Source organism: Nerophis ophidion, linkage group LG01 (assembly GCF_033978795.1).
Source record: "Nerophis ophidion isolate RoL-2023_Sa linkage group LG01, RoL_Noph_v1.0, whole genome shotgun sequence".
In the NCBI taxonomy this organism is placed as follows: domain Eukaryota; kingdom Metazoa; phylum Chordata; class Actinopteri; order Syngnathiformes; family Syngnathidae; genus Nerophis; species Nerophis ophidion.
Genome location: NC_084611.1, coordinates 15,417,823 through 15,444,322, shown reverse-complemented (window position 1 = coordinate 15,444,322; position 26,500 = coordinate 15,417,823). Strand labels below are relative to the sequence as shown.

The 26,500-nt window shown below is 37.3% G+C and overlaps 1 protein-coding gene across 2 annotated transcripts in view; it reads left to right on the top strand.

Moving 5' to 3' along the window:
* The window catches only part of araf (A-Raf proto-oncogene, serine/threonine kinase), a 56,808-nt gene that overhangs the window by 26,087 nt on the left and 4,221 nt on the right, over positions 1-26,500 (top strand). For both annotated transcript variants that reach the window (XM_061897124.1, XM_061897114.1), the window contains exons 11-16: positions 8,351-8,527; positions 10,410-10,456; positions 13,101-13,219; positions 17,077-17,208; positions 20,275-20,409; positions 24,817-26,500. The exon at positions 24,817-26,500 is cut by the window's right edge and continues 4,221 nt beyond it. In XM_061897124.1, coding sequence (XP_061753108.1) covers positions 8,351-8,527; positions 10,410-10,456; positions 13,101-13,219; positions 17,077-17,208; positions 20,275-20,409; positions 24,817-24,963 — 757 coding nt within the window. In that variant the 3' untranslated portion in view covers positions 24,964-26,500. The remainder of the gene's footprint in view (positions 1-8,350; positions 8,528-10,409; positions 10,457-13,100; positions 13,220-17,076; positions 17,209-20,274; positions 20,410-24,816) is intronic.

The window sequence follows — 26,500 nt, the reverse complement described above, 5'->3', positions numbered from 1 at the left end:
ACATTGGAACCACATGCTTTTTAACGTTTTTTCAATGTGTTGTTGTGACTTTGAATTTGGTAATTTTCTAACAATATTTTACAACGCAAATAGAACGTTGGAACCACATGATTTTGAAGGTTTATTCAATGTCGGGTTATGACATTGAATTTGGTAATTTTCAAACAATATATTACAACACAAATGCAACGTTGAAACAACATACTTTTTTATGACGTTAAATCAATGTACGGTTGTGATGTTAATTTGGCCATTGAAATTTGGTCAATTCCCAACACAAAAAACATTGGAAAAACATGCTTTTAAACAACGTTTTTTTAATGTCAGGTTGTGACGTAGGTTTGACCATTGAAATTTGGTAATTTTTCAACCAATATTCTACAACACAAATACAACATACTTTTCTATGACATTTAATCAATGTCCGGTTGTTAGATTAGATTAGATTAGATAGTACTTTATTCATTCCGTCAGGAGAGTTCCTTCAGGAAAATTACAATTTTCAGCACAATCCCATTCAAGATCAGACAAACATTACAGGGAGACAGAACAGGATCGCTGACGGGTCTGCCGGCTTCCAGCCCCTTACAAAAAAATATGAAATACAGGTAAACAAGGGGGGGCGGGGGGGAATAGAAGATTAAAATGAAATTAAAAAATCGGTCTTAGCCTGGGCCTTGGAGAGGGGGTGCAGACTGAGGTCAAGGGAAAAAAAACAAAAAACAACAACAACTCATAGCCATAGTACACATCCCTCTTACATGTGTGTAAGAGGGAAACATCAAACATCAAAGAACACAGAGGACATTAAAGACATTAAAGCAGCAGATACAACCAGACACTTCTACATACAGCTATGAATAAAAAGTAAAAGAAACATATCCACTGTGGTGGCCTCTGCGGTGATCCACGCCATCGTCCGCTGGGGAGGAGGAAGCATGGCCAGAGACAGAAGCAGACCCAACAAAGAAACCAAGACAGCTGACTCCACTCTCGGCCAGTGTCCAGTCCGCATGGATGAGCGAGGATACGTCCAAGGTGACTGATGTGTCCGACACCTGCTCACCCAGCCAAGACACCGCGAAGCCTCTCCGTCCCAGCGCTCAGTGCCAGCTCCGCAGCCTTGTCCCCTCATCCGCATCTCCTCCAGTCCCTCCAGACGGACTCCGGTGTGGCAGAGACCCAGCAGCTGGTCTCCATGGCCAAAAGGCTCCCGGGAGGCAGATCCAGAAGTCCACAAAAAAAAAAGCACCACAGAGGTCACAAAAGTGGCACCCCTTGTCACACAGTCCCAAAGGGTCCCAGACCAAAAGGCAAAGAAATATAATAACACATGAAAACAAGAGGGAAACACAAAAGGATGATACAAGAGCACAGAGCCCCTGCCTATAGCAGCCACTAAAGCAGCGCCATCTTGGAAAAAAAAAATAAAAAAATTGTGACGTTGATTTGACCATTGAATTTTGGTCGTTTTCCCAACCAATATACTACAAAACAAAACGTTGAAACAACATACTTTTTACGATGTGCAATCAATGTCTGGTTGTGATGTAGATTTGACCATTGAAAGTTGGTCATTTTTCAACCAATATTCTACAACACAATTACAACGTTGAAACATGCTTTTTAACAATGTTTCATCAATGTCAAGTTGTGACGTTGATTCGACCTTTGAAATTTGGTAATTTTTCAATCAATATTCTACAACAAAACTGTTTTTTGACGTTTAATCAATTTCAGGTTGTGAGATTGATTTGACTTTTAAATTTTGGTAATTTTTTTAACCAATATTCTACAACACAAATACAACATACTTTTTTATGACGTTTAATCAATGTCCGGTTGTGACGGTGATTTGACCATTGAATTTTGGTCGTTTTCCCAACCAATATACTACAAAACAAAACGTCGAAACAACATTATTTTTAACGATGTGCAATCAATGTCTTGTTGTGATGTAGATTTGACCATTGAAAGTTGGTCATTTTTCAACCAATATTCTACAACACAATTACAACGTTGAAACATGCTTTTTAACAATGTTTCATCAATGTCAGGTTGTGACGTTGATTCGACCTTTTGAAATTTGGTCATTTTTCAATCAATATTCTACAACAAAAACATTTTATGACGTTTAATCAATGTAAGGTTGTGGCGTTGATTTGACTTTTAAATTTTGGTAATTTTTTTAACCAATATTCTACAACACAAAACATTGAAACATACTTTTTAACAACGTTTATTCAAGGTCAGGTTGTGACGTTGATTTGACCTTTGAAATTTGGTAATTTTTCAAGCAATATTCTACAACACAAATATAACGTTGAAACAACATACTTTTTTTTTACGATGTTTAATCAATGTCAGGTTGTGATGTGGATTTCACCATTAAATTTTTTTGTCATTTTTTTAACCAATATTGTACAACACAAATACAACGTTGAAACATGCTTTTTTATGACATTTAATCAATGTCACTTTGTGACGTTGATTTGACCATTGATATTTGGTCATTTCCCAACCAATATTCTACAACACAAATACAACATTGAAACAACGTACTTCTTAACATTTCAATTTCATGCAAAGAAAAAAAACGTTGATTTTTACCCACGATCAGACAAAAAGGTAGCACTGATAGAGGCACGCCTGTTTAGCACAGTGGTTAGCATTATCGACTGTCAAGCAGGAGGTTGTGGTTCAAATCCCCCCCTGGCCGAAATGATGGACTTAACACACCAGGGTTAATTTAGTAAATTCCTTCTGAGATTCATACTTCTTTGGCTAATTTTGCAGCCAGTCTCATAGTTAAATTTATTTCTTAATTCATAGTACGTTGCAGTGCACTTTCCTATCTTCAACGTTCACATTTTTCCCAGAAAGTTTTAAATTGTGTTGTTTTCATTTTTGCATTTACGATAGCTAGGAAGCTATCACTAGCAGTTGGTCCATGATTGTATCATTGTGTGGTTATCTTGCAATCACGGTTTTTAATCTAATATGGAGATGTAAACTGTCGGTAGATTTACAGCGGTTATCATTACTGTTTATGTGGCTGGCCAACTTATTTAGCCCCTTGCCATATTTATCATTTGGTAAATTGACTGATCCAATGTCGGCCCAGGTCTAATTTAGCGTGGTCTACAAGTGTGTTAACCGCAAATAGAGGGGTTCGTAACTGGAGGTTGTACTGTATGTTTGACGGTATGATCTCCACACTGATAGGTGGAAATAAGGACATATGCTGATTTATGGACATGTGATGTCATATTTAGCTAAGACAAATCTACAGGTACACTTTTTTCAAATCCACTTTTCTTACCTTTCAAGAAACTACATTTAAATCTAAATGCGATTGTAGCTGAGATAGGCGCCAGGGCCCCCCGCAACCCCAAAAGGGAATAAGCGGGTAGAAAATGGATGGATGGATGAAAAAAGTAGAGCGGTATAGGTCTTGAGAAGCAAGGAGTTATCGGCATCCCTGTTATATTGTATTTGGAATTACTGTATCTGCCAGCATTGTATATGAAATAAAAACAAACAAACATTAAAACTTTTCCCCAAAAACTAAGCAGTCAGAATGAATTGCGATTCTTCCATCCATCCATTTCTACCGCTTATCCCTTTCGGGTTTGGGTGGGGAGCTGAAGCCTATCTCAGCTACAATCGGGCGGAAGGTGGCGTACACTCTGGACAAGTCACCACCTCTTCGCAGGGCCAACACAGATAGACAGACAAAATTCACACTCACATTCACACACCAGGGACCCGATTCTCATTTGTAACAATTCTGAATCGATTAATAAAAAATTCCAAATCAATGAAAAAAAAAAAATGTAAATACTTTTTCCCCATTTGGTCAGGCGAATTATTTTGTTGATGCAGATGATCATATTTAGGGATGGGAATTGATAAGCTTTTTCCAGTTCGAGTCCGCTTAACGATTCGGCTCCTTAGCGGTTCTCTTATCATTGTTCCTAGAATTAGTTTTTTTTCTCAATATGACAGTATTGTTCTTAGAATCTTAAAACATGTTTAAATCAATAAAAACTAACCTAAACCTAAACCAAGCACACAAGTTAAAGTCCCAACGATAGTCACACACACACACACACACACACACACACACTAGGTGTGGTGAAATTATCCTCTGCATTTGACCCATCCCCGTGTTCACCCCCTGGGAGGTGAGGGGAGCAGTGAGCAGCAGCGGTGGGCCTCGGGAATCATTTTGGTGATTTCACCCCCAATTCCAACCTTTGATGCTGAGTGCCAAGCAGGGAGGCAATGGGTCCCCTCTTTAGAGTCTTTGGTATGAACTCACGACCTTCCAGGGCATCTCAGGGCGGACACTCTAACTAATCACAAGGCCACTGAGCAGGTGTCTACATTTGGCTGTATGTATTAATGTATCTTTGTCGGTTCTACTTGGAACATGTGGTTTTGTAAGGTTTGCAAACCAAAAAAATGTGTTTTTTTCTTAAAATGACTATTGATTCCTGGAAGGAAAGAAAGGGGATAAAATTGTAAAATAGCCTCAATTTAGTTTAGTTTAGAGTAGGGTTATGCAGTATATAGGTACTAGTATAGTATCGTTGTATTAATGAATCAAAAAGGGTACTATACTGTTTGAAAAGTACCGGTTCCAACTTTTTTATTTTTTATTTTACGGGCATGTTATGACTTTGCTGGTTTTACGAGCAGAGGAGCATGTTTGGCAGCGCACAATCACAGAGTACTTACAAGCAGACAGTGTGTAGACAGAATAGGGAAAATAGACGCATTTTGGTCTAAAAACTAACAGCAAAGGTGAAGTTATAACACTAAAAAGCCCTCCGGATGAGGTGCTTTAAGACATGGCTAGCTAGTTAGCAGTTAACATCCATCCGCCGTCGGCAGTGTTTTAGATACTTCTAAATCACTAATCCTCGCCTCCATGGCGACGAATAAAGTATGTTTCTTACAAGTATCATCCCTGCAGGACGAGGAATAGCTAAACATGCTTCACTACACACGGTAGGAGGATACAATAGCTCACCGCTAACAGCAAGCTACCACTCCTGAATGTAAACAAATGCCATGAGTGGATCTACACCTGACATCCACTGTAATGACATAAAGTACAAGAGTGAATCTAGTTGATACTACTATCATTACATCAATATTTTTTATTGTTTATTTTATTGGACGGCGTGGCGCAGTGGGGAGAGTGGCCGTGCGCAACCCGAGCGTCCCTGGTTCAATTCCCACCTAGTACCAACCTCGTCACGTCCGTTGTGTCCTGAGCAAGACACTTCACCCTTGCTCTTGATGGGTGCTGGTTGGCGCCTTGCATGGCAGCTCCCTCCATCAGTGTGTGAATGTGTGTGTGAATGGGTAAATGTGGAAGTAGTGTCAAAGCGCTTTGAGTACCTTGAAGGTAGAAAAGCGCTATACAAGTACTACCCATTTATAATTTATTTATCATTGTTACAAAATCTTTTTTCCTTTTTAAAAAAAGTTCATATTATGTTTATAAACTCAATAAATACGTCTTTGGTTGATATCTAACTTTGTGGTTTCATCCAACACTAATGTAAAATATCAAACAACAGAAAAGTAAGTGATTATTACTGTGGAGGGGGGGCATGGCCAGGCGCCCTGCAGCAAGGCGGGGTGTGCCAGGACCGGCCTCGAAGTCAGCGACAGGTGCATAGATGGCCCACCTGGGCCTTATCTAATCACCTGTCGCTCTGTATAAACAGCAGCCAGGAGGAGAGGCGGGAGTGGAGCTGGAGCAAATCAAGAGACACACAGACAACTGCTGAAAAGCAGCCTGAGAACATTATTTGGAAAAATAAAAAGTAGCGTATTTTTCGGAGTCTGCGATGAGGTGGCGACTTGTCCAGGGTGTTCCCTGCCTTCCGCCCGATTGTAGCTGAGTTGGGCGCCAGCGCCCCCCGCGACCCCAAAAAGGGAATAAGCGGTAGAAAATGGATGGATGGATGGATTTTTCGGAGTATAAGCCGCTCCGGAGTATAAGTCGCACCTGCCGAAAATGCATAATAAAGAAGAAAAAAACATATAAAAGTCGCATTTTGGGGGGAAATTTATTTGATAAAACCCAACACCATGAATAGACATTTGAAAGGCAATTTGAAATAAATAAAAAATATTGAACAACAGGCTGAATAAGTGTACTTTATATGACGCATAAATAACCAACTGAGAAGGTGCCTGGTATGTTAACGTAACATATTATGGTAAGAGTCATTCAAATAACTATAACATATAGAACATGCTATACGTTTACCAAAGAATCTGTCATTCCTAATTGCTAAATCCCATGAAATCTCATACGTCTAGTCTCTTACGTGAATGAGCTAAATAATATTATTTGATATTTTACGGTAATGTGTTAATAATTTCACACATAAGTCGCTCCTGAGTATAAGTCGCACCCCCGGCCAAACTATGAAAAAAACTGTGACTTATAGTCTGAAAAATACGGTATATTGTAAGCGTGAAACAGGCTCGCCTCAAAATGCTTGGTGGTCAGGAGGACCCACTGGAAGAGGGCTTCCACAATTTGGCGCCCAATGTGGGGCCGGTCCTGGCACACCCCGCCATGCTACAGGCCCGCAGGCCACACCCCCCTCCACAATTACATTTTAACAGAAGTGTAGATCGAACATGTTGAAACAGGAAGTAAGCAGATATTAACAGTAAATGAACAAGTAGATTAATAATCAATTTTACAATTTGTCCTTTATAATGTTGAGAAAATAATAGAATCATAAATAACATGTTACAGCATATGTCAGCAGACTAATTAGGAGCCTTTGATTGCTTACTTACTACTAGAATACAAGTTGTCTAGTAAGTTCACTAATTTATTTAAGGACAAAGTTGTTCTTCAATGACAATAAGACTTAAAACCAGGGGAGACAGGGCCTTCTCTGTGGTCGGCCCTAAGCTCTGGAACACTCTGCCCCGACATGTTTTAAGTCTCGTCTTCTTTGGCTTTTAAGACTACGTGAGTTGTGTGGTCCTCTGTGTTTTAGTGTGTTTTTTTTTATTTTGATTTCTATTTATTGTTTTAATTCGTTTTACCCTTAAAAATCGTTTTTAATCACATTTATTTTTATATAGGTTTTATTTTTCATTCAGTTATTGGTGGAGCTAAGAATACAATTTGAATAATGTTTTTAATATTGTTGTGCAGCACTTTGGAAACATTTATGTTGTTTAAATGTGCTATACAAATAAAATGGATTGGATTGAATAAGAAACGTATGTTTAATGTACCGTAAGATTTTTTAAATTTTTTTTACATAATACCAATTTTTGTGGTCCCCCTTTTATTTAGAAAAGTACCGAAAAGTATCGAGATACATTTTGGTACAGGTACTAAAATATTGCAGGACAACCCTGGTTTTAGAGGTACCATGATTGAGGTAGCATAGAAGAAAAAAATGTACTGTTTGTACATTTTCTTCTGTACAATTAAAAACGGTAAATTATGTGGAAATTACACAAGAGAGTAACATTTATTATCATGTGGTGTTAACTACGTACATGCAAAGTGAGATATGTCAAGCCTTTTATTGGTTAGAATTGTTATTGGGGCGGCATAGCTCGGTTGGTAGAGCGGCCCTGTCAGCAACTTGAGGGTTGCAGGTTCGATTCCCGCTTCCGCCATCTTAGTCACTGCCGTTGTGTCCTTGGGCAAGACACTTTACCCACCTGCTCCCAGTGCCACCCACACTGGTTTAAATGTAACTTAGATATTGGGTTTCACTATGTAAAAGCGCTTTGAGTCACTAGAGAAAAGCGCTATATAAATATAATTCACTTCACTTGTTATGAGTGTGGCTTACAGTTTATAAAACTTAGAATTGAAAATGTCAGGTTTAAAAAAATGAAAGCCAAGATAATCAAAATGATAACAAAGGCTTGATATATCTCACTTTGCATGTAAGGAGTTAATATCACAGATTAGTTTCACATTTCAACAATTGACATGGATGGACTTGTACATGGTATTCTAATTTTATGACTTTGGACAAGATTGTTACAGGAAAACATGCCGCTTTTCTCTGACTACAATTGAACATTCACCTACCCAAAATGCAAGCTTTTGACCACAAACTTAGACGCTGCGATCTGGAGCGAGTACTGTTTGCCTTGTAGCCGGACAGAATGTGTCTCTGGTCTTAATAAGAAACATTCATTTGGATGTAACAAACTGGCGCTAACATGCTCGGAGGTGTTAGTACTTGCTGTGCTCAGATGACCGCGCTATGTCGGAGAAGAGGGATGGATGGAAGGCCTCCAATGTCTGCGTGTGACCGTGTTCATGTGCCTGCAGGAAAACTCGCCACGTCAACATCCTGCTGTTCATGGGCTACATGACCAAGCCCAACTTTGCTATCATCACGCAGTGGTGTGAAGGCAGCAGCCTGTATCGACACCTGCACGTCTCCGAAACCAAGTTTGAAACCATGAGGCGCATCGACGTGGCCAGACAGACGGCTCAGGGGATGGAGTGAGTACCCGTGGATTACTGCATGTCACAGCTGTCCACACACATTCTATGAATACTTTTTATATTCTAAATGGAAGGAGTAAGGAAAAAAGTTGCAATGTTGAGGGATCTATTTATGTAGCTCATACTTTAAGTGGGATTGTCTTTTTGTGTTTGTTTTTGCTAAAAAAAAAAAATACTAAATCAAACTTTGTGATGACCTATTCAAGGCCTCAATAATTTCACATCAAATATTCCACTTTGAAATATTTTAGCTGGAAAATATTGCATATTTTGTATGTCTTTGAGAAAAAGGGCATAAAACAAAAACAAAGATTAAAAATTATATCAATAATCCACAGGTCTCAAGTTGATTTGGAAAAAATGTTGAAAGTAAAAGAAAAAAATCATCTGATTTATTTTTAACACACTCCCTGGTCATTTTAATGGGATTGTCTTTTTCTTTGAATTGTCCTTGCTCAAAAATTAATAAATAAAAATCGATGTAATGAAATGATTTTAGAATTTTAGCTGGAAAATATTGTATATTTTGTGTTTTTGCCATAAATAAACTTTTTTTTTAATTTAAAAAAATGTATTAAAAAAAATAAAAAATGTAAAATTTGTAATTGACATATCTGAAGTAGATATAAGAAAAGAGTTTAAAGTAAAAAAAAAAATATATATATTAATGTAATTTAATTTATTTTTAACACACTCCCAGATCATTTTTATGGGATTGTCTTTCTTTTTCATTGTCCCGGCTCAAAAAATTATAATAAAATCAATCTTGTGATGAATTATTGACCCATTCAAGGCCTAAATAATTCCACATCAAATATTGCACTTTGAAATATTTTAGCTGGAAAATATTACATATTTAGTGTGTTTGCCTTAAATAAACTGTTTTCTTTGGGGGGAAAAAAGGGCATAAAACCAAAAAACCACACAAAATGCAAAATTTGTAATTGACAGATCTGAAGTTGATCTGGAAAAAGTGTTGAATGTAAAAAAAAATGTGTAATAATAATGATCTGATTCATGTTTAACACAATCCCTGATCATTTTAATGGGATTGTCTTTTTTTTTATTGTCTTTGCTCAAAAAAATAAATAAATCAATCAATGTTGTGATGAATTATTGACCTATTCAAGGCCTAAATAATTCCACATCAAATATTCCCCTTTAAAATATTTATGGGGAAAGTATTGCATATTCTGTGTTTGCCATAAAATTGTCTTTGACAAAAAGGGCATTGAACAAAAAAAAAACATGAATATCTATAATTGACAGATATATTAACAAAATATATGTTTATTTTGGATTACTGAGAATTTTGGTGGAATGTTAAATTTTTTTCTAACTATTTGCTCAAAAAGTAATACATTAAAATCAATGTTATGAACTATTGACATTTTTAAAGGCTAAAATTACCTCCCAACAAATATTTCACTGTGAAATATTTTTGGGAGGAAAATGTAGCACATTTTGTGGTTTTGCTATAAGAACTAGGTTTTTAACAAAATTGATGGCGCATGTTCATAACCTCGGCACATCGTGATACGGAAGTACATTTTATTTATGTAGCACTTCTCACAGAGAGCTCACCAAATGCCTTACATGGTTAACAATGCAATTAGTACAATATGAAACAAGCATAGAGCGTGATTCAACAAAAAACATTGCAAAAAAAAATGTGGAGCTATATATAAAATAATAGAAAGTTTAATATTACAGGAATACACACTTTAAAGTTTTAACTGCCTTAAAAACAAGGACCGCATGGACACAGAATATAATTAAAATAAACAAACATGAATAAGTAACGTAAATGAAGTGAATTTAAGTCATTTTGTATCAGCTGATCTGTCAAAAAGATATTTCATATTTCCTTCTGTTTCAGTTATCTTCATGCAAAGAACATCATTCATCGCGACCTGAAGTCCAACAGTATCCTTTCCCTGTCCAGTGTGACATTACTAAGATGGAGAAATTAATCTTTGCTTCTGGACACTTAAAATATTCAAGCAGTCATGTTGTCCCGTTACATCTCACCACAGACATGGATTGTTCATTTGAGTCACTGACAACAGGGTTAGGCCGTATGGTTGAATACTCTAGTGTTTTTATATCGGTCGGGATCGAGAATGATTTTTTCTGACCTTTGGAAAATAAGGATCAAGAGAAAAATGTATTACATTGGAAATTTATTGTAAATGCAACCTTCTTGTGATTATAATCCCTCGGCTATCAAGGCAGAATTTATGTGTCAACACCAGCATGTAAACAAACTATTAACAATAAGCTCTTCAAATTAAGGAATATGGAAGGAACGCTTCATAAAGTGTAGGAGAATAGTGTGAACATTTATACACAGTAGGGGTGTAACGGTACGCGTTTCGGTACGGGGGTTTCGGTTCGGTTCGGAGGTGTACCGAACGAGATTCCACACGGACATTTTAAGTAGCGTACCGCACGTTGTGTAAACATTGCACACCGAGGCACAACACAAGGCATGCTAGCAGCGACTGGGCTACGATACACTGACCATACCTCCTCTTTTGCACGACTGTCCGGGTGGAGTTTCTTAAATGCCTCAAATGTCCGGCATTTTAAGTTAAGGTTGCGTGCATTTTCAATGTACGTTCGTGGTTAAAAAGGGGTTAAAAAAGCAGCAGCATTCGTGAGGGAGGGGCAGAGACTGAGAGAGCAAGAAAGTTATGATAAACACGCATGCGTCGCCAGGCTCTTAATTTTTTATAATCAGGGGTGTCAAAAGTGTGCCCCGAAGGCTATTTGCGTCCCACAGCTAATGTTTTAAAGGCCCACGGCACATTCTAAAAATACTATTAAAATAAACAAAAACATTACAAAAGTGAAATAAAAATTTTTTATAGTTAAATGTAATTTAGAAAAAGTTGCAATGTTGACTAACAAAACAAAGCTATTTTTTTTTTCTTTCAAACTGTCATTGCTCAAAACATAATATCGAATCAAAATCAATGTTATTATGAATTATTGACCTATCCAAGGTTCCCATTACCTCACATCAAATATTCCATTAAGAAAAATATTTTTGGTGGAAGATTTTGCAAATTTGGTAAATAAATAACCCAAAAATTTATATTTTGTTGTTTTCTTACTGTACCGAAAATGAACCAAACCATGACCTCTAAACCGAGGTACATACCGAACCGAAATTTTTTGTGTACCGTTACACCCCTAATACATAGAGAAAGTATTTTCTGCAGGTTTTCGAGCTGTGCTCTAAAGCAGTGGTTCTCAAATGGGGGTACGCGTACCCCTGGGGATACTTGAAGGTATGCCAAGGGGTACGTGAGATTTTTTTATTAAATATTCTAAAAATAAACAACAATTCAAAAATCCTTTATAAATATATTTATTGAATAATACTTAAACAAAATATAAATGTATGTTCATAAACTATGAAAAACTAATACAACAATGCAATAGTCAGTGTTGACTGCTAAAATTTTTTGTGGACATGTTCCATAAATATTGATGTTAAAGATTGCTTTTTTTTTTTGAAGAAATGTTTAGAATTAAGTTGATGAATCCAGATGGATCTCTATTACAATCCCCAAAGAGGGCACTTTAAGTTGATGATTACTTCTATGTGTAGAAATCTTTAATTGAATCACCTGTTTATTTTTCAACAAGTTTTTAGTTATTTTTATATCTTTTTTTTCCCAAATAGTTCAAGAAAGACCACTACAAATTAGCAATATTTTGCACTGTTATACAATTTAATAAATCAGAAACTGATGACATAGTGCTGTATTTTACTTCTTTATCTCTTTTTTTTCAACCAAAAATGCTTTGTTTTGCTTAGGGGGTACTTGAATTAAAAAATGTTCACAGGGGGTACATCACTGAAAAAAGGTTGAGAACCACTGCTCTAAAGGGTGAGTGTGCTATTAGCGGGCGTGCCTTACATTTAAAGACCACATTGGTCTGACTATGGTCCCTTTGGGAAACTTCAAAAAACAGACTTTTCCTCTTTTATCCACAATTTCTTCATCTTGACGTTCTCTTCTCGCTCCATGCAAAGAATCAACCAAACATGGTAAATGGGTTGTACTTGTATAGCGCTTTTCTACCTTCAAGGTACCCAAAGCGCCTTCACACTATTTCCACATTCACCCATTCACACACACTGATTGATGGCGGGAGCTGCCATGCAAGGCCCTAACTACGACCCATCAGGAGCAAGGGTGAAGTGTCTTGCTCAAGGACAGGGTAGTTAATACTGTCACCTGATTGGCCGTCAGCGTGTCACGCCCACTGATCAGTGATCACTTTTTGCGTTGGTCGGTGACCAGAGAGCGAGTGCCTTTGTTCATGCAACCAACCTTGCTTCCACACTTCTGCTTCCTTATGACGAGGAGAAAAATGTACATATTAAACATTTTATGGAAACCACTTTGTGTTGATATGGATTACGTGTCTTACGGTGATAAAAGTTGATATCGTTTTATCGCCCAGTTCTAGTAAACAATCACTAGAATTGGAACATTTATTATGCAATGTGTTATGGTTTTACGCCTCCATGTTTCCTGAAATGATGTCCTAGATATTTTCCTCCATGAAGGCTGGACGGTGAAGATCGGAGACTTTGGCCTGGCCACAGTCAAGTCACGCTGGACTGGCTCCCAGCGGGTGGAGCAACCCAGCGGCTCCATCCTCTGGATGGTGAGCCCGACCCGCTCGTGACTGCGTTTGTGTCTTGTATCATTAACGTGTCTAATTACAAAACATGACTTCAAGTTTCAAATATTGCGTACAGTGGGATCCAAACACTGGTTGCAGAATCTAATACACTATATACAAAAAATTGAATAGCTCTGATGTACCTCAATTACAAGACAATTAAGTTGCACAATAAGTCACAGTAGTTATGGTAGAAGTATCAGTACAAGTAGAAATACAGTACCAGTGCAATATCAAATAGTATAACAGTACATACAGTATAGGAAGAAACAAATATTAAGGTGTCTTCCCGATACCGTTGAGATAAAAGCACCTAACGGTTGTCATAGTGGTCAGGACGTACAACCAAATGAGCACAGCAGCTTTGTTAGGTACGAGTAGGAAATATCAGGGGTGAGTGATACAACATGTTCACTTCAAGCATGATTCGAATATTGAGTATTGAGCCCATACGATATCCACAGGTATCATACACACTTGCAATACCACGCCAACGTTATCCATAAAGCCCTTTAAAAACAACCACAGTTGAAAAACAAAGTACAATATAAAAAAGCAAAGGCCTTGGACAGACTAAAACATTTGAGACAAAGGTTATATATGTACAGTCGTGGTCCAAAGTTTACATACACTTGAATAGAAACATAATGTCATGGCTGTCTTGAGTTTCCAATCATTTCTACAACTCTTATTTTTTTGTGATGGAGAGATTGGAGCGCATATTTGTTGGTCACAAAAAACATTCATGAGGTTTGGTTCTTTTATGAATTTATTATGGGTCTACTGAACATGTGACCAAATCTGCTGGGTCAAAAGTATACATACAGCGATGTTCATATTTGGTTACATGTCCCTTGGCAAGTTTCACTGCAATAAGGCGCTTTTGGTAGCCATCCACAAGCTTCTGGTTGAATTTTTGACCACTCCTCTTGACAAAGTTGGTGGAGTTCAGCTAAATTAGTTGGTTTTCTGACATGCCAAGCGTGAGTGATTATGATTGACGACACCTGTTAACTTCTCTGAGCCCATTTCAATAGGGCTCATATGATGCGGTCATAAGACTCGGTTACAAACACGACAATGGGAAAATCCAAGGAACTCAGCACAGATCTGGAAAAAACAAATCATTGACTTGAACAAGTCAGGAAAGTCACTTGGAGCCATTTCAAAGCAGCTTAAGGTCCCAAGATAAACTGTGCTGACAATTGTTCGTAAGTATAAAGTGCATGGCACAATTTTGTCACTGCCACGATCAGGAAGAAAATGCAATCTATCACCTGCTGCTGAGATGATCAAGAGTCAACCGAAAACCACCAAAAAGCCGGTCTGCAATGAATTGGAAAATTGCTAGAACACAGGTGTCAGTGTCCACAGTCAAGCGTGTTTTGCATCGCCATGGAAAGGCTACCATGCAAGAAGAAAGCCCTTGCTCCAGAAGAAACATCTTAAGGATTGTCTAAAGTTTGCTGCTGATCGCATGGACAAAGATAAGACCTTCGAGAGGAAAGTTCCATGATCAGATAAAACTAAAATTAGGCCGTTTGGCCACAATACCCAATATGTTTGGAGGAGAAAAGGTGAGGCAGATTTGGTCACATTATCAGTAGACCCGTAATACATATATATATATATATATATATATATATAATGTGAATTATATTTTTATATAGCGCTTTTCTCTAGTGACTCAAAGCGCTTCACATAGTGAAACCCAATATCTAAGTTAGATTTTAAACCAGTGTGGGTGGCACTGGGAGCAGGTGGGTAAAGTGTCTTGCCCAAGGACACAACGGTAGTGACTAGGATGGCAGAAGCGGGAATCGAACCTGCAACCCTCAAGTTACTGGCACGGCCACTCTACCAACTCTATGCCACCCAATCAAATGAGATTGGGTGATCAAATGAAAACTATTACCTAAAAACAGTCAAATAAATGGCAGTTCAAAATAAAATAACTTATTCAGTAATTTGTGATGTAGAAAAGGTTTGTGAAATGAGTCAAACCGAAAACAATGGTAGCTATGAAAAACAATAACGTACTATTTACCGTGTGGAATGGGCTTATGCTGTCTTTTAGTTGAAGTGGAGTGGTAATTGTTTTTTTTGGGCAACATCCAGAGGTCACAATAATTCATTATGCAGTAAGTTGAATGAACGGACACATTTGGTCCTGGATACTTTCTATTTCTTCCTTGGAGACTTTGTAGGGGGAAGCAATATGTAACTATAATTTTTCAATACTTGTTTATATTGACTAGTGTCACCTTTTATTGTTGAATGATTATTACCTATGTCTAACTTGTGTGCTTAGATGTTGTGTAGCTGCTAGCTCCCAGTAGCCTATATAGCCTAGCATGTTTACCTTTTGTAAATTATTTAAGTAAAACAGAACAAATTGTGTGCTTATGGAAGGACATTTAGATGTTTACTGGCTGCACAAGTAAAAGCCTTGCAGGACTGCTTGTATCGCACATGATATCACACACAAGTAAACACTCTGCAAGACTGCTTGTATTCCACATGATATTACAAGTAAACGCTCCGCAGGGCTGCTTGTATCGCACATGACATCACACACAAGTAAACACTTGGTAGAACTGCTTGTATCGCACATTACATCACACACAAGTAAACACTTGGTAGAACTGCTTGTATCGCACATGATATCACACAAGTAAACACTCTGCAGGACAGCTTGTATCTCACATAAATGCACACACACGTAAACACCTTGCAGGACTGCTTGTATCGCACATGATATCACACACCCAAACACTTCTTAGGACTGCCAGTATCGCACATGATATCACACATAACACCTTGCAGGACTGCTTGTGTCGCGCATGATAGCACACAAGTAAACACTCTGCAAGACTGCTTGTATTGCACATTACATCACACACAAGTAAACATGTGGCATGACTGCTTGTATCGCACATGATATCACACAAGTAAACACTGCAGGAGAGCTTGTATCACACACAAGTAAATACGCTGCATGGATGCTTGTATCGCACATGATATCACACACAAGTAAATACATTGCATGAATGCTTGTATTGCACATATCACACATGCAAACAATTCTCAGGACTGCTAGTATCGCACATGATATCACACACAACACCTTGCAGGACTGCGTGTGTCGCACATGACATTAAACACAAGTAAACACTCCGCAGGACTGCTTGTACCACGCATGATGTCACACACAAGTAAACACGCCGCAGGACTGCTTGTATTGCACATGACATCACACACAAGTAAACATGTGGCATGACTGCTTGTATCGCACATGATAGCACACAAGTAAAAACTCTGCAGGACAGCTTGTATCACATGATATCACACACAAGTAAATACGCTGCATGGATGCTTGTTCCACACATGATATCACACACGCAAACACTTTTCAGGACTGCTAGTATCGCACATGATATTACACACAACACCTTGCAGGACTGCTTGTGTCGCACATGACATCACACACAAGTAAACACTCCGCAAGACTGCTTGTATCGCACATGACATCACACAAGTAAAGCACATATTATCCATGCTGGTTGTTTTGCTGATAGTTGACCGATATAAATACCTGATCTGGACCCCCCTATACAACAAATACATACACAAGAATGTAAGAAAAACTATCCTAATTGAAGGAAAATAAAGGCATCATCCTTTATTTTCGTCCACTATTTGTACGTCTTCTGACAACTGCTCATGTCCACAGTCGTCATTCTTATGGGCATCAAATCATGTTATTGTGTTTGCTGTAAAAACAACAAAAAAATGTCACTTGCTTATTACTTAGTTTTGTGTCTTCCATGTGTCCCAAGGCCCCTGAGGTGATCCGAATGCAGGAAAGAAACCCCTACACCTTCCAGTCTGACGTGTACGGCTATGGAGTGGTGCTGTTTGAGCTGATGTCCGGGACTCTGCCTTACTCCAACATCAACAACAGAGACCAGGTGAACAACACTCCCTATGTCTTTTATATTCACACTCCACTATAACGTGAAGAAGTTTGTGTACAGCTCGCACAGACAGTGGTAAATATAGTGAATATTGTTACTGTGGGGCGACCAGGGTTCATTTTGACTGCCTTTTTTAATTTAGTTTTAGTAGTAATCTTTGGACAAAGATATATTTCAGTCATCTGTATTTTAGTTGACTGAATTCCTCAATTAATTCGGCTAAAGTATGAAGAAAAACACCTCTTGGAAGTTGTCTTGATGCCACTTTTATTACAATTACTGTATAACGTAATAAATCAACTCTGCATAACTTAGTATTTACACGTGCATTTGAATATTATGTGAATATAGCCAAACTAAATTGTATTTTATATCGCACTTTCCATACACAGGCAAGCTGCAAACAAAGTGCTGTACAACAACAAAAATAGAAAAGGGAACCCACACAGCACCATTAACAACAACAAAGCAAAAACTAAACATAACATGACACTGAGGGGTTTGAGTAAAAACGCCACCTTTGAGGCGTCCACACTGCAGAATAACTCAAAACACCAGTTAAAAAAATAGTATAAAAAATATGATTAAATATATGTTACAATAAAATGTAAATGATATAAACATTACAATAGAAAGAAGTTCCGCAGCCTCCGTAGCAGAACCTCCAGGTTCTGTAACCGCTTCTTCCCTCAAGCCATAAGACTTTTGAAAGCATCATAATAATGCCCTCAATTCCCCCCAAAAAGGGATTAACTCGGTGGAATATAAAGACAGTATAACATACATCCATAAACGTGGATGCATATGCAATAAGTGGAATATATTTATCTGGACAGCAATCCATCTATTTATATCTGCACCTTATTACTCTTTTATCCTGCACTACCACGAGCTATTGCAACAAAATGTTGTTCTTATTTGTACTGTGAATTAAAAACAGTAAACAACACATAAAACATCAAATTTACAGCATTAAAACTTGCTCACATAACACAAGTGCATACAGACAAGGTTGACTGCAATCCTTTCACAGACGCTTTAAACTCCTTATTATTTAACAAGGGTTTGAAGTTGAAGATTAGACTGTCGGTTATTCCAAGCCTTCGGTGCTGAAAACCTAAATGCTTTCTTGCCCAATTCAGTTCTTACTTTGGGGACGGCAAAATGCAGAACATTCATTGAACGAAGATTGTGACTTCCTTGTTTCTTTGGTAAAAGACAAGACGGATAAGATGGTGTGATACCCAGAACATACATTGCGGACAATAACTAGTATTAGCTGTTTTTCGTAGTCTGTCGTTGTCTCCCTTTCGACAAATGGACAATGTTTTTCACTAAGTAGAATCACAACTGACCTGAACATTCGAAAGTTCTCTTGCCGTTCCTCTGGTACAACACACTTGGTGACAAACATATCCTACCAGGCGATCATTCTTCCAGGCCTTATCCAAAACAGTCGCTCAATCGTCAAATGTTGCTGTTTTTAGATGTGTTGTAACTGAAATAGCTGCAATCGCGCGTTTGCTTCTCTTATGGCAGGGGTGTCAAACTCAAATACAGAGTGTGCCGAAATGTAAAACTGAACAAAGCCGCGGGCCAAGGTTAAGCAAATTAACTTTTTAATAGGGACCCAAACAAGTTTTGCAATGAATATTGAAAAAGCAAGGCTTAAATAGGGCAGCACGGTGGAACAGGGGTTAGTGCATCTGCCTCACAATACGAAGGTCCTGAGTAATCCTGGCCTAAGACTAGATCTGACCAATCCAAGTCTATGAGCATGAGTGCAGTTGACATTGTTTGAATGCCCTGAGAAAACAATGACCTGATGAATGACAACATCCACAGACACGTAATTCTGTACAGTATAAGTCATTTGGAAATATTCTCTTCGGCCTACTGAGTGTTGAGTGGAATTGCCTGCAGATGGCGCTTGAAGTTTGAAGTGTTTTCACCGGAGAAAATGGATACAGAGGGTTTACAAGATGTTTTGTTGTCTACCGTGGCAAAGCTGTAGTGCGTCTGTAGAATGTAGAAGACATGTTGTCTTGTTTTCCGACTAAAGAACAATTGAATATGATAGGATTTCTTCTCTGTCAACATTTGTGTTTCATTTTAATTGGTTGCCACAAATTGTCACATCGTTTTGACATCGTTTTAGTCAACTTTACTCTTTCATAACATGGTCACTACTGCCTAGTTTCTCTTGTAATATTCTTATGTTACTTATGTTCCTTGCCCTTATATGGGCCTACCGAGGATGTCGTAGTGGTTTGTGTTGTGGTTTGTGCAGCCCTTTGAGACACTAGTGATTTAGGGCTATATAAGTAAACATTGATTGATTGATTGATATATTTTTATGCTCATTGTTGCTTTTTATTTTTATTCTTATTCTAATATTTTTTCTATTTTGTTTCCATTTATAGCCCCATTAGCCCCAATTCCGTACACTGCTGCTGGAATTTTAATGTTCTTGAGGGAACTCTCCTGAAGGAATCAATAATGGTCCGTCTGTCTGTCTGTCTGTCTATCTTCCTTCGGTTTTCCTTCCTCGTCGTCAAGGGAAAATATGTCTAACAAAGACGAAAATATTCCACTTTAACAATATAGCATAAAACACAAATAATATTAACCTGGGTCTGAAGTTGATCTAAAGACTTAAGTGTTGAAAGTAAAACAACGTGTGGCCCTCTTTGATCCCCGATCATTTTTGTATTTTTTTTTTTTTAACTGTCATTGCTCCAAAACTAATAATGAATTAAAATGTATTTCAAATATTTTAGGGAGAAAAATATTTCACATTTTGTGTGTTTGCCACTTTTTTTCTTTAAAAAAGGGCTTTTGACAAAAAGGGTACAAAACATTACAAAAAATAATATTTTATATTGACAGAACTGAAGTTGATTTAGAGTTTTTAAGGGTTGAATTAAAAAAAAAACTGTATGACATTTTTTAAAGAAATTTTTTTCACCTTTTGGGGTCCCTGGGTGCAAAATTGCTGAGAGATTATTCACTCTCATCAAGCCAATCTATGAATGTTCATTTGTCATGCTTGACTTCCAGATCATTTTCATGGTGGGGCGTGGCTACCTGTCACCGGACCTCAGCAAACTGAACAGCACCTTACCCAAGTCCATGAAGAGGCTCATCGTCGACTGTCTCAAGTTCAAACGTGACGAGAGACCTTTGTTCCCCCAGGTAACACCTTGTCACTTTACCCGCGTCACTTCCACTTTCACAGGGAAATGTTGTTTTGCTCCTGTTGGCAACTGCTTATGTGGACGTTAGTCAGCCAGTGGGAGATAGGGTGGAAATATCCACATGATCTCTGCTATGGTGGCTATTGGTATCGGACCCATACTTTTTTGCACTTTTTCTTCTAAACGTCCATTTCATGATTACATTTTCTTCACAAGTAGTGTGAACACATTATATTTTGTAGTCTTTCAGTGCAAACATTGCTCGCTCGCTTGCTTATTTACCAGCGCGCTCTCTCACTCTTACTTACTCGTTCACTCACACACTCACTCTCTCACTAACTTGTTCACTCACAAACACACATACACACTCTCTTACTAACTCATTCATTCTTTCAGTAACTTGTTCACTTGCTCACTCAGTCTCTCACTCACCAACTAATTCACACTCACCAACTCATCCACGCTCACTCACTCACTTACTCAGTCATTAACTCGCTCACTTACTCTGTCTTCCCTACTTCTTCTCTCACTGACTTATTCACTCACTCACTCTCACACAGTCTTTGACTCTCACTCATTAATTTTTTCACTCACTCTTAGCAACTCACTTTGACTAACTCGTTCACACGCTCAGTCACTCTTTCACAGTCTTTGACTCTTATTAACTCATTCACTCGCTCAGTCACTCTTCCATTATTTCAGTAACTTATGCACTCGCTCACTCACTCTCACACAGTCTTCGACTCTCACTCATTGTTTTCATTCACTCACTCTTAGCAACTCACTCTGACTAACTCATTCACTCACTCTGTCACTCTTTCACACAGTCTTAGACTCTTACTAACTCATTCACTCGCTCAGTCACTCTTTCAATCTTTCACTAACTTATTCACTCACTCACTTGCTCACTCACTCTCACACAGTCTTTGATTCTCACTCATTCATTTTTTCACTCACCCATTCATTTTTTCACTCACTCACTCACTCTGACTAACTCGTTCACTCGCTCAGTCACTCTTTCACACAGTCTTTGACTCTTATTAACTCATTCACTTTCTCACTAACTCATTCATTCTTTCACCAACTTGTTCACTTGCTCACTCAGTCTCTCACTCTCACACATTCTCACCAACTCATTTACACTCTTATCAGCGCATTCACACTCACTAACTCATTCACTCTCTCAGTCACCCTCTCAAACTCTTTTACAATTAACTCGTTCACTAACTTACTCTCTTACACACTTGCACGCTCGCTCACTTACTCTCAATCTTCCCTACTTCTCTCACTAACTTATTCACTCACTCGCTCACTCACTCTCTCACAGTCTTTGACTCTCACTCATTCCTTTTTTCACTCACTCACTCACTCTTAGCAACTCACTGACTAACTCATTCACTCGCCCAGTCACTCTTTCACACAGTCTTTGACTCTTATTAGCTCATCCACTCTCTCACTAACTCATTCAATTGTTCTCATTCTCTTACTAACTCACTAATTAATTCACTCTTTCACTAACTCACTGATTCTCTCACGCACTTGCTTGTACGCTTGTTTACTGGTTAACTTTCATTCATTCACTCTTTCATTGTCCTACAAAACCTCTCACTCACTTACTCATCCATTTACTTGCTTTCTCACACTAACTCATTCACTTGTTCACTCTGTCCCACACATTCACATACTCACTCGCTTTGTAGCTCACTCTCTCCCTAACTTATTCACTCACTCACTTGTTCACTCAACATCTCCTTCTCCGGCAATATATTTTGAAATTTTTTTTGTGTTTAAAATGACATTTTTGTTGCGTTAGATATTGTCTGCTGTAGTGTGTAACTGAAGGTTAAATAAGGGAGTTATTAATACATAATTGTGTATAATTAAAGGAAATAAGGGAGTTATTATACAACATAACAGTAATTGAATGTATTAAGGGAGTTATTATACAACATAATGGTGTGTAATTGAAGGTAATGAGGGAGTTATTAATACATAATTGTGTGTAGTTGAAGATTTTAAGGGAGTTATTTATACATAATTGTGTGTAATTCAAGGTAATAAGGGAGTTATTATACAACATAATTGTGTAATTTAAGGTAATAAGGGAGTTATTATACAACATAACTGTAATTGAAGGTAATAAGGGAGTAATTATACAACATAATTGTGTGTAATTGAAGGAAATAAGGGAGTTATTTATACATAATTGTGTGTAATTGAAGGTAATAAGGGAGTAATTAATACATAATTGTGTGTAATTGAAGGTAATGAATGAGTTATTATAACATAACTGTGTGTAATTAAGGTAATAAATGACTTCTTATTTCATAATTGTGTGTAATTAAAGGTAATAAGGGAATTATTACACATAATTGTGTGCAATTAAAAGTAATACTGGAGTTATTAATACATAATTGTGTGTAATTAAAGGTAATAAGGGAATTATAACACACAATTGTGTGTAATTAAAGGTAATACTGGAGTTATGATACATTATTGTGTGTAATTAAAGGTAATAAGGGAGTTATTGTAATACATTGTTTGAATAGTTGCCTTTGGTTATAATGTTTATTTGAATACAATGTTTCACCGTCTTATGACCAACTATTGAAGGTGAAATTCACCAAATAATGATCATATTTCAAGTCAAGGCTTTATTTTGGGACTGGTACCCTTATTCTTGGTGTCCCCTCTACTGTTTGTCGGGCGTGGACTTGAACATTGCCTGCTCTTTTAATGCAAGTGATGATGATAAATATGTCTGGCATGGCGAGTGACGATGAGGATGATGATGATGAATATGTCTGACATGGCGAGTGACGATGATGATGATGAATATGTCTGACATGGCGACTGATGATGATGATGAATATGTCTGACCTGGCGAGTGACGATGATGATGATGAATATGTCTTACATGGCGAGTGATGATGATGATGAATATGTCTGACACGGCAAGTGATGATGATGATGATGATGATTATGTCTGACATGGCAAGTGATGATGATGATTATAATTATCTCTGACATGGCGAGTGATGATGATGAATATGTCTGACATGGCGAGTGATGAATATGACGATAATTATCTTTGACACGGCAAGTGATGATGATGATGATGATTATGTCTGACATGGCAAGTGATGATGATGATTATAATTATCTCTGACATGGCGAGTGATGATGATGAATATGTCTGACATGGCGAGTGATGAATATGACGATAATTATCTTTGACATGGCGAGTGACGATGATGATGATGATGAATATGTCTGACATGGCGACTGATGATGATGAATATGTCTGACCTGGCGAGTGACGATGATGATGATGATGATGAATATGTCTGACATGGCGACTGATGATGATTATGATGAATATGTCTGACCTGGCGAGTGACGATGATGATGATGATGAATATGTCTTACATGGCGAGTGATGATGATGATGATGATGATAATGAATATATCTGACATGGCAAGTGATGATGATGACGATGAATATGTCTGACATGGCAAGTGATGATGATGATGAATGTCTTACATGGCGAGTGATGATGATGATGATAATTATCTCTGACATGGCAAGTGATGATGATGACGATGACTATGTCTAACATGGCAAGTGATGATGATGATGAATGTCTTAAATGGCGAGTGATGATGATGATGATAATTATTTCTGACATGGCGAGTGATGATGATGACGATAATTATCTTTGACATGGCGAGTGATGATGATGATGATGAATATGTCTGACAAGGCTAGTGGTGATGATGATGATGATGAATATGTCTCACATGGCGAGTGATGATGATGAATATGTCTCACATGGAGAGTGATGATGATGATGAATTTTTCAGACATGGCGAGTGATGATGATGAATATGTCTGACATGGCGAGCGATGATGATGAATGTCTGACATAGTGAGTGATGATGATGACTATGTCTGACATGGCGCGTGATGATGATGAATGTCTGACATGGCGAGTGATCAATATGATGATAATTATCCCTGACATGGCGAGTGATGATGATGATAATGATGAATATGTCTCACATGGCGAGTGATGACGAATATGTCTGACAAGACGAGTGGTGATGATGATGAATATGTCGGACATGGCGAGTGATGATGATGATGAATATCTCTGACATGGCAAGTGATGATGATGATGATGATGATGAATATGTCTGACTTGGCAAGTGATGATGATTATTATGATAATGAATATCTCTGACATGGCAAGTGATGATGATGATGATGATGAATATGTCTGACATGGAGAGATGATGATGAATATGTCTGACTTGGCAAGTGATGATGATGATTATTATGATAATGAATATGTCTGACATGGCGAGCGATGATGATGATTGACATGGCGTCTACCTCCATCAGATCCTGGTATCGATTGAGCATGTGCAGGACCTGCTGCCCAAAATCGAACGCAGTCGCTCGGAGCCTTCGTTGCACCGCGCCGTCCACGCCGAGGACTTGAACCCACTCCTCTTTCACACTACCAGGCTCATTCCGCTCCAGAGTTAGTTTGTCCAGTCGCCATCTGTCATTGTCCCTTCATATTCCTGTCCAAACATGCTGTTCTTGTGGAACGCTCCATGAAAGCAATACAAGCCGCGAGTGATGAAGATGAAGATGTTCACCTTCAAATATGACATCATAACTTCCCATCAGGCTTTGCACTTGTTCCGATCTTTGAATGAAAAGCGGAATCATCAGAAAATATGATTTGGAGGACTTGTTGCTCAACTTAAACTAGAATGATTGTAGCTCCAAACAGACTTTAAGAAGTCCTTGAGTCTGATATTTCTTCTCAACTGCAAAATGATTCTAGAACGTCATCAGCAACATCAATTTCTACCTTAAATTTGTCTTTTTTGGCCCCACAAAAAATGGGAATAATTCTTATTTTGCCGCATTGCTGCTTTAAAACAAAAGTGAAAGTGAAATATTCATCAAACTATCAACAGACATCAATATGTTCATCACAATGAAATGTTCAACATAAATATGTTCATCAATATGAAATGTTCCTAAAAATATCTGTCAACATGAAAAAAAGTTCATAAACCTGAAATGTTCATCAAATATTAATGAACATAGATGTTAATCAATCTGAAATGCACATCTAAATATTGATAAACATAAATATCTTCATAAAAATTAAATATTGAACATAAATATCTTCATCAAAATATTAATGGACCTGTTCATCAAAATATCGATGAACATAAATATCTTCAATATGAAATGTTCATTAATATAAAATGTTAATCAGAATATTGATGAACATAAATATGTTCATCATTATGACATGTTCTGCACAATTTTAATGAACATAAATGTGTTTATAAATATGAAATGTTTATCAACATTTTAATGAACATAAATATTAAATGTTTGTCAAAACGATGGACATTAATGTTAATCAATATAAAATGTTCATCAAAATATTGAACATAAATATGTTCATCAATATATTGATGAACATATATGTTCACAACTGAAATGTTCATCAATTGATGAGCATATATTTGTTCATTAATACAAAATGTTCATCAGGATTTTTATGAACATAAAAATGTTCATAAATATGAAATGTTCATCAAAATATTAATGAACATAAATATGTTCATAAATATGACATGTTCATCAAAATATTGATGAACATAATTATATTCACCCAAATATTGATGAACATAAACATGTTCAGCAATCTGAAATGCGTATCTAAATATTGATGAACATGAATATCTTCATAAAAAATAAATGTTCATCGAAATATTCAACATAAATATGTTCATCAATCTGAAATGTGCATTTAAATATTGATGAACATAAATATCTTCATAAAAATGAAATGTTCATCAAAATATTGAACATACAAATCTTCATCAAAATAATAATGACTATATTTATGTTCATAAATATGACCTGTTTGTCAAAATATTGATGAACAACTTCAACTTCAATGTGAAATGTTCATTAATGTAATAATCAAATATGTTCGTCAAAATGACACGTTCATCACAATTTTAATGAACATAAATGTGTTTATATATAT